Source organism: Mauremys reevesii, linkage group 1, assembly GCF_016161935.1.
Source record: "Mauremys reevesii isolate NIE-2019 linkage group 1, ASM1616193v1, whole genome shotgun sequence".
Taxonomy (NCBI): domain Eukaryota; kingdom Metazoa; phylum Chordata; order Testudines; family Geoemydidae; genus Mauremys; species Mauremys reevesii.
In genome coordinates, this window is record NC_052623.1 from 61980414 (window position 1) to 61997030 (window position 16617).

Here is a 16617-nt window from a genome sequence, read left to right on the forward strand (position 1 = left end):
CTGTATTCATTTCGGACGTACTCTAACATGGGAGAACTGTGGAAGCAGCGCTGCATGCATATTGGGACAAATTCATCCCTGGAGTAATTCCACTGTTTTGTAGCCCAGCGTCTCCTACATTTCTGAACAGCTGGGCTGCAGCTCATGGAGATGGATCTCCTCCCACCCCCCTAGCAAAATTTGAGGCCATATGCAGCAAGGTTGTCTCCACTATTGAGATTCAACCCGAACAGACTCCTACAAGTAAGCCTCAGAATAAATTTCTCCCCTCAAAATCATCCCTGGAGCTGCGATTCCCCTACACTCCTCCTTTGAGGAAGTGATCAGGGATGAATGGGATAAACCCAATGAGGGCATTCACATTAACAAAAATTACCTCAGGTTCTATAAGATTCAGGAACCAAAGGACCCTATTCAGAAATACGAAAGGTTGACACCTCTATAGCATCCCAAGTAAAAGATATGGTCACCCCATCAGACGGGGAGTCCGATCGGAAGAACCCCACAGATAGAAAGATGGAGGCCACTTTCAAAAAAGACTTTGAGGCCTCAGCCCCCTCAGGGCTTCCTACCAGCCACCTGCTTTGTAAGGGCATCGCTCTCCTGGTTGGAAGATCTCAGGACCCATAAGGGTAGAGATCACCCTGACTTTGACTCTATTTTAAAGAGTTTTCCCAGCAACAGCATTTGTAGGTGACACCTCAAGGGATGCAATGAGATTCTCAGCCAGAGCCATGCTCAGTAACGAGGTGCCACCTATGGCTCTGACCCTGGAAAGTTGATACCCACTCAAAGCAGGTTTCTCTGACCTGCCAAGTTTACAGACTTCCTTCTTTTTTGAGAAAAGCTAGATGAAGTAGTGGCAGACAGTGTGGCAAAATCCAAACAGTCTCTCCTGATGACACGTAATGGCTTCAGGAAAGAGTACAGACAGGCCCTCAGACAGAGATGCTCCTTTTAGTCTTCATCCTCACAGAAATACCAACAAACGGAAAGCAGGTTCTCCAAAGGAAAGCCACAGAACAGAGGTTTGAGGTGAAAGGTCAGAGGGACTCCCACCCCTCCCAAAGCTTCTTTATGGTAAAGACTGCATAGGCCTCTGCCCAGAGCTGAAACTAGGGGGTAGAATTTCCCATTTCCTGGAGAAATGGGTTGTATCAATCACAGACAAGTGAATTAGGGATACTCCCTCGAGCTATGGGCTCTACCTCATCTGTTCCCCATCTAGTCCCCCATCTCCAACAACCCTGGAAAGCACAGTCTGATCCAGAATGAGATATCTCATCTTTTAGATATGGGCATGATAGAGAGCATCTCCTCAGAAGAAAGGTTCTCAGGGTTCTATTAGTCCATCTTCTTCATTGTTCGACAGCGCACAGGGGCAACCAAGCCATTCTCAACCTCAAAAGGCAACAAGTGGATGAAGAAAATGAAGTTTTGGATAGAGACCCTGGCCTCTACTGTGTCATCCGTGTTCCAGAGGGATCTTCTGACTTCAATGGATCTGGTGGATGCATACCTCCATATTCCTATCAGACTGTGTCACCACAGATTTCTAAGGTTTGCTTATGGCAGGTAGCATTATCAATACTGGCCATTCCCATTCAGCCTGTCCTCGACCCCCAGGATCCTTACAAAGAAGGTGGTAGTAATCATAGCCAGACTCAGGGCACAGAGTGTCTACACGTATCCTCTCCTGCACCACATCTTGAGCAAAGCTCCATCCCTGGCAACAGAGCATGGGGGCCATGTCCCTGATGCTGAATCCCCTGCAAGCACACTGCTTTGTTATCAATGTCAAGAAAAGTTCCTTGACTCTGTCCACAAAACTAAGTCACCTGGGAGTGTACATAGAGATTTTAATAACAAAGATCTACCCATCACTAGAGATAGTGCTTTCCACATTGTTCTGGAGCTGCACAAGGCCCATCAGAGCACTGGGCCTTCAACTGTGAGGCCTCCTAGTGTCATGCACAGAGGTCACTCCATGGGAACAATCACACATCAGGCACCTTCACAGCTTCATCTTAAAGGTGTGCGACCGCTCCCCATAACACTGGAAGGATCAAGTAAAGATCCCAACACTGGTGCTCAGCTTCTGAAAATCGTGGTCAGCCCAGGGCAATGTCCACAAAGGTATGCCCATATGCCTTCCAGATCCTCTGATTCTCACAACTGACACCATCCTGGAGTTCTGGGAAGCACACATAGGAACCCAAACAGCTCAAGGCATCTGGAGCCTGAAGGAAAGAGCTCACAGAATAAACCTGGTGGATCTAAGAGTAGTAGTAGACTACACAAGAAGATCAGACTCCCTATTCATATCTTCCCATCTGAAATGCTAAGGACTCAGAACTTCCAAGTCCTCCATTGCTAGATGGATTATGCTATGCATTGTGCAGGCTAAAAAGGCATCTGAGATTCCGGTCTTGGAGTTGTAGCAACTATTCATCTGCTGAGGAAAGCTTGATATGGCTTCCCTGGAAACAGTAACTCTCCACCTGTCTGCTAGAGGGGATGTCACCACGCACAGAGCATCCTGCTCTCTAAAAGTCAGCGTGCTGCTCTCCAGCTGAGAACCAGAAGACTGAGCTATGATTTTGTCCTGAACACTGATCTCGGTGTGGCAGTGCACTGCATCCAATGAGACTCCTGTGCCAGCACTACGTTTTTCATGTTTAGAATGTATCAAGACATGAGTCTGCATGGCCTGTCATTTTAAATATTTTCATAATCATGGGTGCAACTCAGGATGCTGGATGCTCCCTTCAGCTTTTTATATCCATAGACCTATATATATATATGTGTATTTGTAGTGCACTCGGGTGGAATCTTGGTTCCACTGAAGTCAATGGGAGTTTTGATGTGGACTTTAATGGGGCCAGGATATCACCTTGAGAGTCTAAATAAACTGGAATTAGAAGTATGCTTTACAAGAGGTACAAAAAATGCAGGCATGATTTGGACTATGGCCTTCATGAGAGTCCAGATGCAGTCTTAATATCCAAGTTTGAGAGAACCTTAATGTTAAGAATTAAAATCTGCACATATAGTTGTAGTTTCTCAAATGAAGCAGTGCTAGTTGAAATCAATGTGACTTATTAAAAATAAAGAGATGTAACTATGCCCAATGCTGGTATGGTGGTAATGCCAAATTTGGCCATGCAAGACCTCTGTGTTTAAGGAAAAATCACTTTTCCCCTATGCCTCAGAATCCTAGTGCTCTGGTATGGCCGACTGTCATATCAGCCAATGGTGTCATGGCATCTCGTCTGTTCTCTTGTGTCCTGGTACTTTACAGAAGAAATACAACTCAGGAGAAAAAAACTTTCTGTATAAGCCAAGATCACAGTCACAGGGCCAAAATCACCCTTGGTTTAAGTGGCCCCAATTTCAGTGTAGTTGCACCAGATGACACTGAGGTGGAATTAGCTCCACCCAAAGTAACTGTGATGGTGAAATGTATTGCTTCAAGGGAATTATAAGACTGAAGTAGGGAATGAGAAGTTGCTGTTTAGGAAATGCGGCTGCTCCTGTCAGGCACCAGCAAAGCAGGCAAGCTGGTGCCAACAACCCTAGGGGCGGCAAAGGCAAAGGCTGGGGCTCCAGGCGCTCATCCTGCTGCGAGGAGCGGCCCGCCGAGCCGCCCGGGGGGGCAGGCTGCGCCAGCATGCCTGCGGGAGTCCACCGGACCGGCTGCCCTGAGGCACTGACTGCGGAGCAGGCGGCGCGCGGCGCTGGCTCGGCTGGACCTCGCTCGGCTGACGGCCCGCGGCAGCTCCAGCCGCGCCGCGGACCGCCGCCCCCCGCCGCAGCCGCCGAGCCAGCAGGAGGCGCGGGAGCAGCCAGCTCTGTCTGCAGTCATGCCCGGAGGCCGTCGCCGCGGCGGCTCTCCGCGCCAGCGCGCATGACCTGCTGGGGGGGGCCAAAAGGTAGAGCTGCCCCTGGCTCCTGTGTGCAAGGCACAAGTCATTGCCTGACTTTCCATTTTTGGAATATGCTAACACAATCTCTTGCAGAAGTCTAGCTAAACTTGTAACAACACAAAGTGGATTCCTCCATGTCTTTAGCTACAGTGGTGGTTTAGGTTTTAAATAAAACTGCTTGGATTCAAATTACCCTTTTTTCCGTGAAGGTGGAAGATTTCATTCCATGCCTGTTCCTCTTATTGTCTGCATCTAGAAATCAAGAGACAATTCTGTAAGAATGTAATGTTCTTAGACAAAAGATAGATCATTTCACACTTAATTTTGACATCTCTATTTCTGAGGACTATAAAGACACACACTCTGGATAACAGTCACAGTATATTTTAGCTTCCCTGACTTTCTGACATTTCAGCTGGCTATACATTTCCATGAAATCTAAAATATTGCCTAATCACTAGAGCTGCCTAAAAAGACATGTAAATCTTTGTACATTTCCTCTAGGATTTCCTTCCACCTAATTTGATTATAAAGCAAACTTCAGACTTTTAACTCTGCACTGCAGAGTAAATTACCCCTCCCAAGCTAGGGCTAACAGAAGGAAGTAAAAGATTTATTTTAAAAAAAGAAAAACTTCAAATCAGAGTTGTTATAAATAGTTCAGAAAGCAGTTTTAATCTACAAATGAACTCATGTTTATTTTAATACAACTCATGACTAGAACTATTTTGTGCATGTAAATTTACTCTGAGAAATGTAGCATACATCACCTCGTATACAGTGGTCTTTCAAACTTTAACCAAGCAACCTCCTGAAAAACTCAGAAAAAAATCCTATACAGAAACCATTTTACTTGTGTGGCAGATTTTTGTTTGTTTGTAAAGTGTTTAATAACGTTTACATGAAAACAAGATCTTTAGTCTGAAAGTTCACCTGCTCCCACTTCGTATTTGCTGCCAAAACGTGTCAGACTTTCTTAGATATCATGCTAGCTCCCCTGGAAGTGATTCCACCATCAAAAACAGAGAATAATGACTTCTGGCAAGGAATAAGCAGCAAGAGCATGTGAAGTATTGAGAAACAAAGATCCTGTTTTCATGTAAATGTCCCTAGTAACTAAAACAAAACAAACCAACCCACCAACTGGAAAGAGAAATGAAAAAGGGGCTATATAGTCCCTCTTTATTTTTAGAATCAACTGCCTCCTGTGTGGTCAAATGTGTGAAGGTATTACTGGTATGTACCATTCTTTTGGGAGGAACTACTCGGTCCATTCTTGATAAGTGGGGCAAATCTTCAAACCTGAGATATAATATTAAGTGACCCAATTCTCATTGGTGCTGAGCACCCACAGCTTCCATTGACTCAAAAGGAGTTGTGGGCACTCAGAACTGTTTAAAAATAATTATATCATTTATTTAGGCACTTAACTTTAGTCACCCAAGTTTGAAAATGTTCATTCATGCACATAAAGTACTGTTCACTAAGAGTGCTCCACTGTCTAAGAGTGCCTCATTGACCTGTAGCCATACCGTCTTGTGCTACGATCCCATCAGCTCTGACAAATTAAGCAAGATTAGTACTTGGTGAAGATGCATTTGGGTTTAGAACACAATATAAAAGCACCCATGGCATCAATTAAAAACACATTTCATAAAACAAGAAATCAGCAAATCAGCAGAGCCACCCCCAACAAAAAAACAAAAGCACTTCCCCTTGTCCAGAAACATGACTCTCACTGCATTCTCCAAATTAAAATAGATAGAATTTTCAGCATTCTTTGTAGGTCAATTGCTCCAAACTATCTAAGACCAATGTGAAGGAAGAAATATGCTTCAAAGACTCCCTCATGGACAACACTCCGCCTCCGTCCCCTTTTAAATTGAAGGCCTCCAGCTTAAACACTTCTGCTGATATCAGCTGCAGCAGTGTTGCATTGGGAAAGAGGCTGTTCTCAGGCAAATAAATGGAACTATTGCACTTTTTTGACCTGCGTGGCTAGTAAAATTTTGGGTCCCTGAGGATGTTCCCATTGGAAGTAGAAATTGATGGCGTTTGGCATTGTCTTCGATGCAATCTTGTTTACTTATAAGGAATGTACAAAATCCTTCTCTAAATGCAGGAGGAACCAAGAAAAAAAAGGAGCAGTTCCTTAGGGTTGGTCTACACTCTATGAAGTTAACTTGACCTAAGTCATCTTGCATCAACCTATTTGTGCATGTGTCTGCTCAAATTTGTGTCCTGCCAACGTAAGTGCCCCCTTACGGGGATGCAGTAACACCATCTCCCCAAACAGCATTGGGTCATGGTTGACCTACTGTGATCAATGCAGTGCAAGTGTAGACACCATGTAACCTATGTCCACCCTTAACAGCCCTCCAGCAGCTGTCCCACAATGCCTGACACTGACCACTCTGGTCACAGTTGTGAACTCCACTGTCCAGGGGGCATAGAGACCAGAAGTCACTACCCCCTTTAAGACCCTACATATTTTTTAAATTACTTTTCTTTATTGCCCAGCTTGGTGAACACACCTTGCAGCTCTCCTTTGTTGTGTGCAGCTGCTCAACTGACCATGCTGGCTACATGCTCCAGATGTGCTCCTGCTTGGAGTAGACAGGAGGTATTGGCTCTCTTGGGCCCGTGGGAAGAAGAGGCTATGGAGCAATTGTACAAACATTGACCTCTACGAGCAGATTGCACAGGGGATGCTGGTGAAGGGGTACGACAGGGCTCAGCAGTGGTGCTGTGTGAAAGTGAAGGCTCTGTGGTAGGCCAACATAAATCTGGTGCTGAGCTGCAGACCTGCTGCTTTTTTAATGAGTAGCATGCCATATTTGGCAGACACAGACACCCCCACCCCCACCACCCACACAGAGCACTTTGGATACCTCCAAGGAGCCCCAGACACAGACCCCTGCTGTGTTCCCCCAGCAAGGAGGATGAAGGACATGCAACCTGGGGGTCCAGCTATGCCACAAGCGAGGATCTTTCCGAGGCTCCACTGCAGTCTAGTCAATCCAAGCAGCTGAGCATGGGTGAGCCCGATGTCGGGGAAGGAACCTCAGGTAAGTATGTGAATGCATGTCCCATTACAATGTTTAAATGTGCAGATGCTACCCAACCCCATTGTAGCAGGACACAGATATTGACTTTTCAGTAATTTGCTCACACTAGAAGAGGTAGCTATACAACAAACAGAGGTAGAGTTGTTATCTGCTTTCCATTCCCCTGTAGACTTAGTTGGGGAGGAGGGGAGAGGGGCACATACAGAGCAGTTTGTGTGTACACACAGGGATGTCCCTTGAATCCTGCTGAGAGGTCGCAGTGAAACTTTCATGAAAGAACTCTGCAATCCTCTCCCAAAGGCTTCTAGGGATGGCTGCCTTATTTCTTCCTCCATAGTAGAACTCTTCCCCATGCCACTCCACAATGACTTTGGCAGGCACCATTGCAGTAAACAGGCTAGCAGTGTATGGGCCTGGATAGCTTAGGGACACCACCAGCAGCTGTGCTCTCTGTGTCTTTGTTGCCCTCATGAGCGAGATATCAGCTAGAATCACCACCGCCTATGGAAAGTAGCACCAGTGCTCGGTGCCATTACCCTGCATCATACTCATCAAAATCTGGGCTGAAATGTTATTGTTTCATGCAACAGAACGATTCCTTCCTCATGGCCAGGCCTTCCCTCACTGGGCCACACAGCACCTTCACTCACGCTGGAGGGCAGTGCTATGCAGAGGCACACTAGGGCTGAAGTGTCAATAAGCATGTCTTGTTTAAAACTTTAGCGGAGCAAAGGAAAAGAGTGCTGAAACTTAACTTTCACTTCCCATTGTGACTCTAAATACAATGATACCTCTGGGTGTTCCATCTGTAACTGCTGCTGCTATGGCCCCTCCACCCTCACAGAATGCCTGACCATAATAAGGAGAAAGAAGAGGAAACAGGCGGATATATTCTAGTGCAGTGGCAGGCAAACTCTTTGGCCCGAGGGCCACGCCGGGGTTGCACAACTGTTTGGAGGGCCGGGTAGGGAAGGCTGTGCCTCCCGAAACAGCCTGGCCCCTCCCACTTGCCACCCCCGACTGCCCCCCTCAGAACCCCCAACCCATCCAATACCCCTGCTCCTTGTCCCCTGACCGCCCCCTCCAGGGACCCCCGCCCCCTATCCAACCCCCCTGCTCCCTGTCCCCTGACTGCCCCAACCCCTATCCACACCCCAGCCCCTGACAGCCCCGGGACTCCCACCCCTATCCAACCGCCCTCTGCTCCTCGTCTCCTGACCACCTCCTAGGACCCCCGCCTCTAACTGCCCCCAGGATCCCATCCCTTATCTACCCCCCCGCTCCCTGTCCCCTGACTATCCTCCTGACCCGTATCCACCCCATTTCCCCTGACAGGCCCCCGAGACCCCCCACTCCCAAACCCTGTTTCCCATCCCTTGACCGCCCCCCCCCAACCACCCCCCCATCCCACCCCCCCCAACACCCTGACTGCTCGCCAGGACCCCCTGATCCCTTACCTAACCACCCTGCTCCCCACCCCCTTACCAGCAGCAGGAGCTCGCAGCCGTGACACCTGGCCAGAGCCAGCTGCGCTCCCCATGCTGCCCAGTGAGAGCGGCGGGCCGGAGCGTGGCCTGTGCAGCGGCGTGACTGCAGGGGAGGGGGGAAAGCGGGGGAGGGGCCGGGGACTAGGCACCCCAGCCGGGAGCTCAGGGGCCAGGCAGACGGTCCCATGGGCTCGTAGTTTGCCCACGTCTCTTCTAGTGAGATCCTGCAAGCCAGTGCTGCACTGGGCCTGAAGGGTGAATGTTGCAGACAGTATGGAGAGAGGCCCTGGAGCAGAAGGTGATGCATCAGGACAAAATGGGGCTTTTCTGACAGCAAACACGAATGATGCAGACTCTTACTGACCTACAGGTCCAACAGTCACAGTCTCCCTCCCTTTACAGTCAGTGGAGAACTCCATTCTAGCATCTGCTCCACACCCCTCAACATTCCACGTGACATCAAGGGCTTCATCCCTAAGCCTACCTTTACATGCTGGGGGACAATAAGGGGAACCACAGCTTCACATATAGCTCTCACTGGTGAGTGAGAGCTATGATTGCTGTATGTGTAGCCAAAATGAATGAAAATGGCCATGAACGTTCTTTCCCCTATTCTGTTCATTTATTTCAGACATTTTTATTCTGTTTGTTTTTTAATTGCACATTGGTTTTTTGCACCGCTTTTGGTATGCAAGAAACATCTATATTTTGGTAAATAATTCATCTTTATTACTTGACAACACATGCTGCAGAATGCCTATTTCTTCTCAAAGCACCCACTACTTGTTCTTGTACAGAGTGACAGAACTCAGGATCAGTGGCAAACAGCATACTAATTATAATTGTACAGCAAGCACTGCAGAATTAATAGGTGCATTAACAGACAGTGTTATCTTCATAAATGTACACCAATTCCTAATAGCCACCAAAACTTCAGGGCCAGGTAGAGCACAGCAGTCTGTCATGCCACACTGCTGTGCCTGACTGTTAAGTGATCTTTCAAGGCTTCCCTCAGCCGCATAGCTCTGCATTGAGCTCTTCTACTAGCTCATGTGTCTGGCTACTCCAACTCAGCAGATAGCCACTCCACCACTTCCCTCCTGGCAGCAACTTTCCCACCTATGCCTCACAGATATTATGCAGGACAGAACAGGCTGCTATACCCATTGGGATATTTTTCTCACTGAGATCCAATCTATTGCATAAACACCACCAGCGTCCCTTCAATCTACTAAAGCACATTCAACTGTCATTCTGCACCTCCTAAGCTGGTAATTGACTCTTTCCTTAGCGTTGTTGAGGTGGCTAGTGTATGACTTCATAAGCCAGGGGAAAAAGGGATAGGATAGGTCCTCTAGGATCTTTACTGGCATTTCAACATTGCCAATGGTAATCTTCTGGTTGGAAAAAAATGTCCCTGCTTGTAGCTTTCTGAACAGTCCTGTGATCTTAAAGATGTGAATGTCATACACCTTCCCTGACCAGCCAACAGTGATATCGGTGAAGCATCCCTGGTGATCCACCAATGCTTGTGTAACCATAGAAAAGTAGCCATTTCTGTTGATGTACTCTGGTGCCAGAATAGGGACGTACATGCCATCTAGTGCCCCACTGCAGTTCTGGAACCCCATTGCTGCAAATTCATCTAATATGAATCGGTGGGGGCAGGGATAGCTCAGTGGTTTGAGCATTGGCCTGCTAAACCCACAGTTGTGAGCTCAATCCTTGAGGGAGCCAGTTCGGGATTTAGTTGGGCATTGGGCTTTGAGCAGGAAGTTGGACTAGTTGACCTTCTGAGGTCCCTTCCAACCCTGATATTCTATGTCTTGCACATTACCAAGAGTCTCAGTCCTATGCAGCACAAGACAATTAATGGTCCTATACAGTTGCATGACAGAGTGGCATTTTCCAACTCCAAAATGATTTCCCACTGAATGGTAGCAATCCTGCACGCTGAGCTATCACAGAGCAAACACCACTTGCTTCTCAACTGTCAGTGCAGCTCTCATTCTGGTGTCCCTGCACTGAAGGGCTGGTGCAAGCTCCGCCCACAGATCCAGAAATGTGGCCTTCAACAACCAAAAGTTCTGAAGCCACTTATCATCCCAATCCTGCATTACAATGCGATCCCACCAGTTGGCATTTGTTTCTCAGGCCCATCTGCAGCTGCTCCATGAATGTCTCCAACAACCTTGAACTGGTTTTCACTATGTCCCACAGCAATCTGTCTTCCACAAAATCGTCATGTCCCCCATTGTTGTGGTTCTTCTTGCGGCTCTGCAAATACTGAAGGATTCTTCATCCTGTGTTTGCAACGCTCATGACAATAGTGCAGAGCTGTGAGGGCTCCATGCTTCTGTCAGAGAAGGCGAACAGTGAGAAGTGCTATGCAGTTTTGTGGGGGTTTTAAAAAAGGTGCAAAAATTATGGGATATGGATGGCATTATGGGATGGAGAAAGTTGCATGATGGGAACTTAACCCCTTGCTTCCAGTCATCCCTGCACGGCTAGTTTCTGCCACATCGTGCATCGCCAAAGTTTCCCAACAGACAGCGCACCAGATGATGGCGAGTTGCCCAATGGAATTCCTACCTTGATGCAACAGAGAGTGCATCCACACAAGCACTCCTGGTGATATGCACAGTGCAAGGAGCCATGTATACACACCTATCAATCTGAATAGGGTTTTAGCTCAACCCACCTACCTCACAACATCTCTTCCTACCTCAGTTTTGTCCATCCTGATGAGGCCTAAAATGGTGTCACTCATCAATCAGACCAAACAGAAATCAATAATTTAACAAATTAAAAATGATACAAGTTAACTATTCACATATGCACAGTGTCTTTCTATCAAGATGTTTTTCATGTTACCAGCCCAAATTAATTGTATTCCCACCCAAACCTCTTTGGGGCTTTTCTCTCCCTGGATTTCCTTTCAGCCTCTGAGGGACATCTACTGTTTCTGTGGAATTTGCTGACTGAGGTAGACCCTGCTCATTTTATTATAATGGTGAATTCACTTCTGTAACAACTTTTCAAGACTCAACTTCCACAGCAACATTCTCAGATTCAGAGGGCAGCCAAAGTGAAATTCTGTCCCTCTGATATCTTCTCAAATGGTCCTTATGGAAAACATTTGGTTTAGTTCTGGCCCCCAACTCAGTTCTTGTACACCACTTCATTGATTTGGGTCAGTACTGTATAGGGTCCTTGTCAAGGTTCATCCAATTTAGGGCTCCTACTCTTCTTTCTAGGACTGTAGAACCAGACAGGGAGTCCTCTTTTAAAAAGTTCCTCTTACATCATACAGCCTTTCCATTTTGTCAGAGGCTACTAAAGGTATGAACTTTTTCAGTTTTTGGATTGTAGGGTTTCCACGTAGTTTAACTCCCTTTGTTACCTTTCAGGACTCCACACAAGAGGTTTGCTGGGGTCCTTAGATCATGTCCAAACATGAGTGCTGCAGTACATTTTGTACTCTCTTTGACTGCTGCTCTATAAGCCATTAGAAGAAATGGGATATGCTAGTTCCAGTCCTTTTGGTACTGTTCTACAAATGTAGTCAGCTGAAGCCCCAGATTCCTATTGAACCCCCCACCAACCCATCAGACTGTGGGTGTACTGGGGTTGATCTTTGTAATTCCGAGCTTTGTCCCTTCAGCTTGTGTCCCCCCATTTCTCCTACTAGGAGAAAGGCTTTCACTGGACACTTGTGCCAGTCTGTGCTGGCCCATCTTAAATTTATAACAATCCTTTTTGTGGCCAGTTTTGTAACAGTACCAGCATTTAACTGAACCGTTTCCTTTAATTTTTGCATTGTTGCTAATTTCCTTTGTTTTGCAAACCAATTTTATAATTTCTTCTAATTGTTCAATATAGTCATGAACCAGATTAAAATCCCCTCTTTCATCATACATGTTAGACACAGAGCCATACTTACAGGGCTTATGACAGTGAGTTTCCATCTTCCTCACTGGCAGCTACTTCCTCTTCTAATGAACTGCTACAAGAAAAGATTTAGGGTAAGTTCTGTGGCAAATTCCACAGCCTTTCAGAATGTGCCTTTGGCTTGTTTTCAGTTATCTTGATCTGCAAGTCCAAGTCAGCTGAGCATCTATAAATTGGTCCATTGCTAATCTATGCCTCGGTGGCACCAGGAGAGGCCAGGAACACAAGCCTCTTGCAGGTCCTTTTCCAGTTCAGGTGGGGTCTCTTCTTTTCCTCTCCTTCTAAGTCTTAGCTGTGCACTGGCCAGCTCAGATTGATGGCAAGCTCCAAACTACATGTCAAAGGCTTGTACCAGGTCTAGATACCCCCAGAAAAGAGATGGAGTTAAATTCTGCAGCACCATTAGTTCTGGGCTACCTAAATTGACTACCCTTTCTGACCATCTTCCCCATAAGCTATGTTGTTGGATTGAGCCAAATAAACCTCCTAGAGAGTTTTTCCCTCAAAGATATAATAGGATTTTGCATCACTGGAGCTGGGAAAGCCCAATCACTCCCTTCTGGGCCTCTGTAGGTTACAAATGAGATAGAAAACTTGTCTTCTGGCAGCTCAATCCCTCATCCAGGTGGCTGTGTTCCATTGTGATCTGTTGATTTCCTTCTGGAGCTTAATTTTCCAATGCTTGAGTCATTGCAGCAGCTCATCTCTGTTAGCATGTTCCAAGCAGGCTAACGCTTGCCTGGTCTCCACTATTTCATGGAAAAAAACTTCTGGTTTGTGGCAGTCAGGTTACTGGTCACCTGTTTGATCCGTCTTCCCATTCCATTCTGGGAACTTTGCAACTGGGCTTCCCAACCTGTCTGGGCTCTTTGTAGTTGCTGGGCTCTTTGTAGAGACTTGACCTCTGCCTGCATGTCAACCCGCAGTCCTTTCTGGGAATCCTCCAATGATGGTTTAGTTCCTTTTGTGAAGCCTCCATCTCTTGTTTTAAATTATTTTGTGGAACCTTCAACTCCTGTTTCAGGACTTGTTTTAAATCCCACTGGCCAGTTTTGATTTATGGGAGCTAACAATCTCTCTCCTTGGACACTGGATCTTGCTCCTGAAATCAATGTTGCCACTTCTCAATCTGAGCGGCTAGTCACATTTCAGGGCCTTGGGGACGTTCCAGCTGGAAGTAGGAACTGATGGAGTTTGGCATTCTTTTTGATGCATGTACAAAGTCCTTGTTCCTCAAATGCAGGAGGAACCAAGAACAAAAGGATCAATTTCTTATCTTATAACCCCAAGCCTCTTTAGCCAACCAACCCAAAAGTGCTCTCTAGCTTCTGAGTGGGCTCACCCTCCTTTTATTTTAGGTGAGGGTTTATGCTTACAGTTATGCTAATTGAAGGGTGAGTTCACACCTACCACTCTGAATGAGGTTTTAACTCAAACCATAACAAGGTTTCACCCAGCTCATAAAAGTAATTAAACAGCATTTTACAGACATTAATTAAGCCTGTCCTAACTGAGGTTTATTAAATCTTCCATATGGCAGAAAAAATTGTGTTGCCAACTCAGTGAGCAGTACTCAGCTGTACGAGTGGTCATTATATTACTGTCCTAGAATGATATTAGATGACACTATGGTGCTGAAGAGGCCACGTTTTTGGATATGAAATTGGCCCTGCCTTCTTGTGGTCATTACAAAACCCATGGCACTTCTCCCCAGTTCTTATTACAGGTTCTTCACTTTCTACTCTGAATGGCTGTAATGTGTTAGAAAGCTGAGGTGTTTCATGCTCAAACTGGCTGTGTTTCAGTGGTAGAGGAAGTGGATCCTTATATGTAGTTTATATATCAGTGTTACGTTTATAAAGCTCTTTGGGATCCTGCAGAATGAAAGGCACTACTATAAAGTATTTTGAATGTGAAAAATGCTAATTTGAAAGGGTTTAATATAACTACAGATAATAATCCCAAGTGACCAGTATTGTAATAGCTCTCTTTTAGCAAATCAAGTGTTAATGTGTGCATCTTTAGTACTGTGCTCATGCTTTACAAGTCATTTTGCTCAGCCCAGCAATCTCAGAGTGCAAACGGTAAGAAGCACTTGTGAAACTGTGGAATGTATTTTAAAACAAAATACTTAAGTCAAATGTTGGTGCCAGCCAACTTTCTAGAATGTGACCCTGTCAGTATAAGAGCTATAGAAAGAAGCTATAATGTTAAACACAGGGCCAGATTCTCAGCTCGTGCAAATCAATGTAGTGCTATGAGAATCTGGTCCACAGTGTTTTTATTTTATAGTTTTAACGTTTATCTGGAAAAGCTAAGGGCAACTCTTAAATACAAAATACTTCTTAAGTAAAATGCTTTGAGTTTTCTATGCAAATACATGGATCTCAGCCAAACCATTACTGCAAGATTAGAAACACGGTTGTAACATTTTACAAAACCCACAGTTCTGGGAGTGACACTGACTCTGTTCATATGAATTGGTGACCCACTGCAAATAATGTAGAATGCAGATTTAAAAAATAAATGAAATCAACCAAACCATTAAAGAAACTCACCATAATGATTGGTCCTTTTGCCTGGGTCATGTTTTGGACAGAACACTCTAAAACATTGGTTCAATTTTAAAAGAGAGAGAAACAGTATTAATTAATATGTAAACAATGTTATAATAACTTTGTTTTTCAAGATATCTTCCCTCTTTTCACCAGCACCTATACTAATGATATAATAAAATCTGAACACAAATCTGAACCTGTTTAAAACTGAAATTTGAGCATTATCTTCCTCAACTATGAAAACTGAAGCCCTACCACAGGCACTTTTATAATACACGCTCCTGTAACTTTATTTGTAAAGCTTGACTAGATTCAAATACTGTTATGGTACAGTTTTGAACTAACTGTTAAACCACCATGTTCTCTTGTGACATACCCCTACCCATTGCTTAGGCAGAGTGGCCAACAGCTGCTTATTCCATTAATTCCTTTTTACCTGATTTAGAGAGTTCAGTAAAGGGGGGGAGGGGGGAAATCCCCCCGCTACCCCCAGTTGTTCCAGATTTTTGGAGGGCAACATAGATCTATTATAAGAGACCAAGGACAGGTATAGTAAATAATAATTGTGTTTACCAGAAGGTGAAGAATATATAACAGTTGCTTTCCTGAAGAACACAAAACAATTGCCCACCATTTATAGAACCCCTTTCTTCCAGAAGGATCCCAATGCACTTTTCAAACTCTATTACAAGGCTGGCACTATGGCTGAGATGGCCTATTTTCAGAAACTAGCATTGAAATGTTTTGAAGAAATTGTTGTCAAAAACAGAGGTGCAATCACGTACTGTGCATTTGCTAATTTTTTTTTAAAACAGCCCTAATTTTAAAGGTCCATATTTTGTTCTTTTATAAAAATGAGGCCTACTTTTGTATGTGCAACTACTGTGACTGTTCATTTTCTCACACAAATACCAGATGTGTGCATACTCAATAATTAAATCCAGAAAGCTAGGTATGGAATTGCACATTAAAAATAATCTGCCCTATTTATACCACAACATTTTTATTTTTTTAATAGCCCACTGCCCTATCCGGTTCTTTCCTAATTAACATGTTTTAAAATAGAATTAACACATTTTAACACATTTTTACTAATTCACATATTTATAATCCCTCCACCCTTTATCATCCTGGTTACCCTCCTCTGGAGCATTTCCAGTGCTCCAGTACTGTTTCTACAAATGAGCGCCCCAAGTTATGCTAAATTCTGCAGCTGTTTTCTTTATATAGTGCCATAATGACCACGTTTCATTTTTGCTCTATTCCATTTGCTTTCCTAATCACACTAGTCATCATGCTGATGGTTTTAAATTCTCAATCCCCATCAGAGGCATATCCATTTAAGACACTATCCGTTTTGATACAATACTCATTACTTTACATTTTTCCATGCACAACTGCATGTGTCGTCAATCCATGGCCACAGTTTTTCTTGTCTCTAATTTCTCTAATCTTGGGCAGCGGGTGGCCCGCCTAGATTTGCTAGCTTAGCTTCAAACTTGTGCACACTGCTACATGTGTCTTTATGTGTATATCTGATGTATAATTAGGGCTCTGCCAAATTCATAGTCCCTTTTGGTCAATTTCACAGTCAGGGGTTTTTTAATTAGTCAAGTTGCCATTTTCA

The 16617-nt window shown here is 45.0% G+C and overlaps 1 protein-coding gene across 1 annotated transcript in view; it reads right to left on the bottom strand.

The window, feature by feature from the left end:
* LOC120403759 (histone-lysine N-methyltransferase SETDB2-like) overlaps positions 1-16617 on the bottom strand; it is an 88208-nt gene that overhangs the window by 6494 nt on the left and 65097 nt on the right. The window contains exons 18-19 of the mRNA XM_039535404.1: positions 14991-15037; positions 4120-4178 (exon numbers count right to left, since the gene is read on the bottom strand). Coding sequence (XP_039391338.1) covers positions 4120-4178; positions 14991-15037 — 106 coding nt within the window. The remainder of the gene's footprint in view (positions 1-4119; positions 4179-14990; positions 15038-16617) is intronic.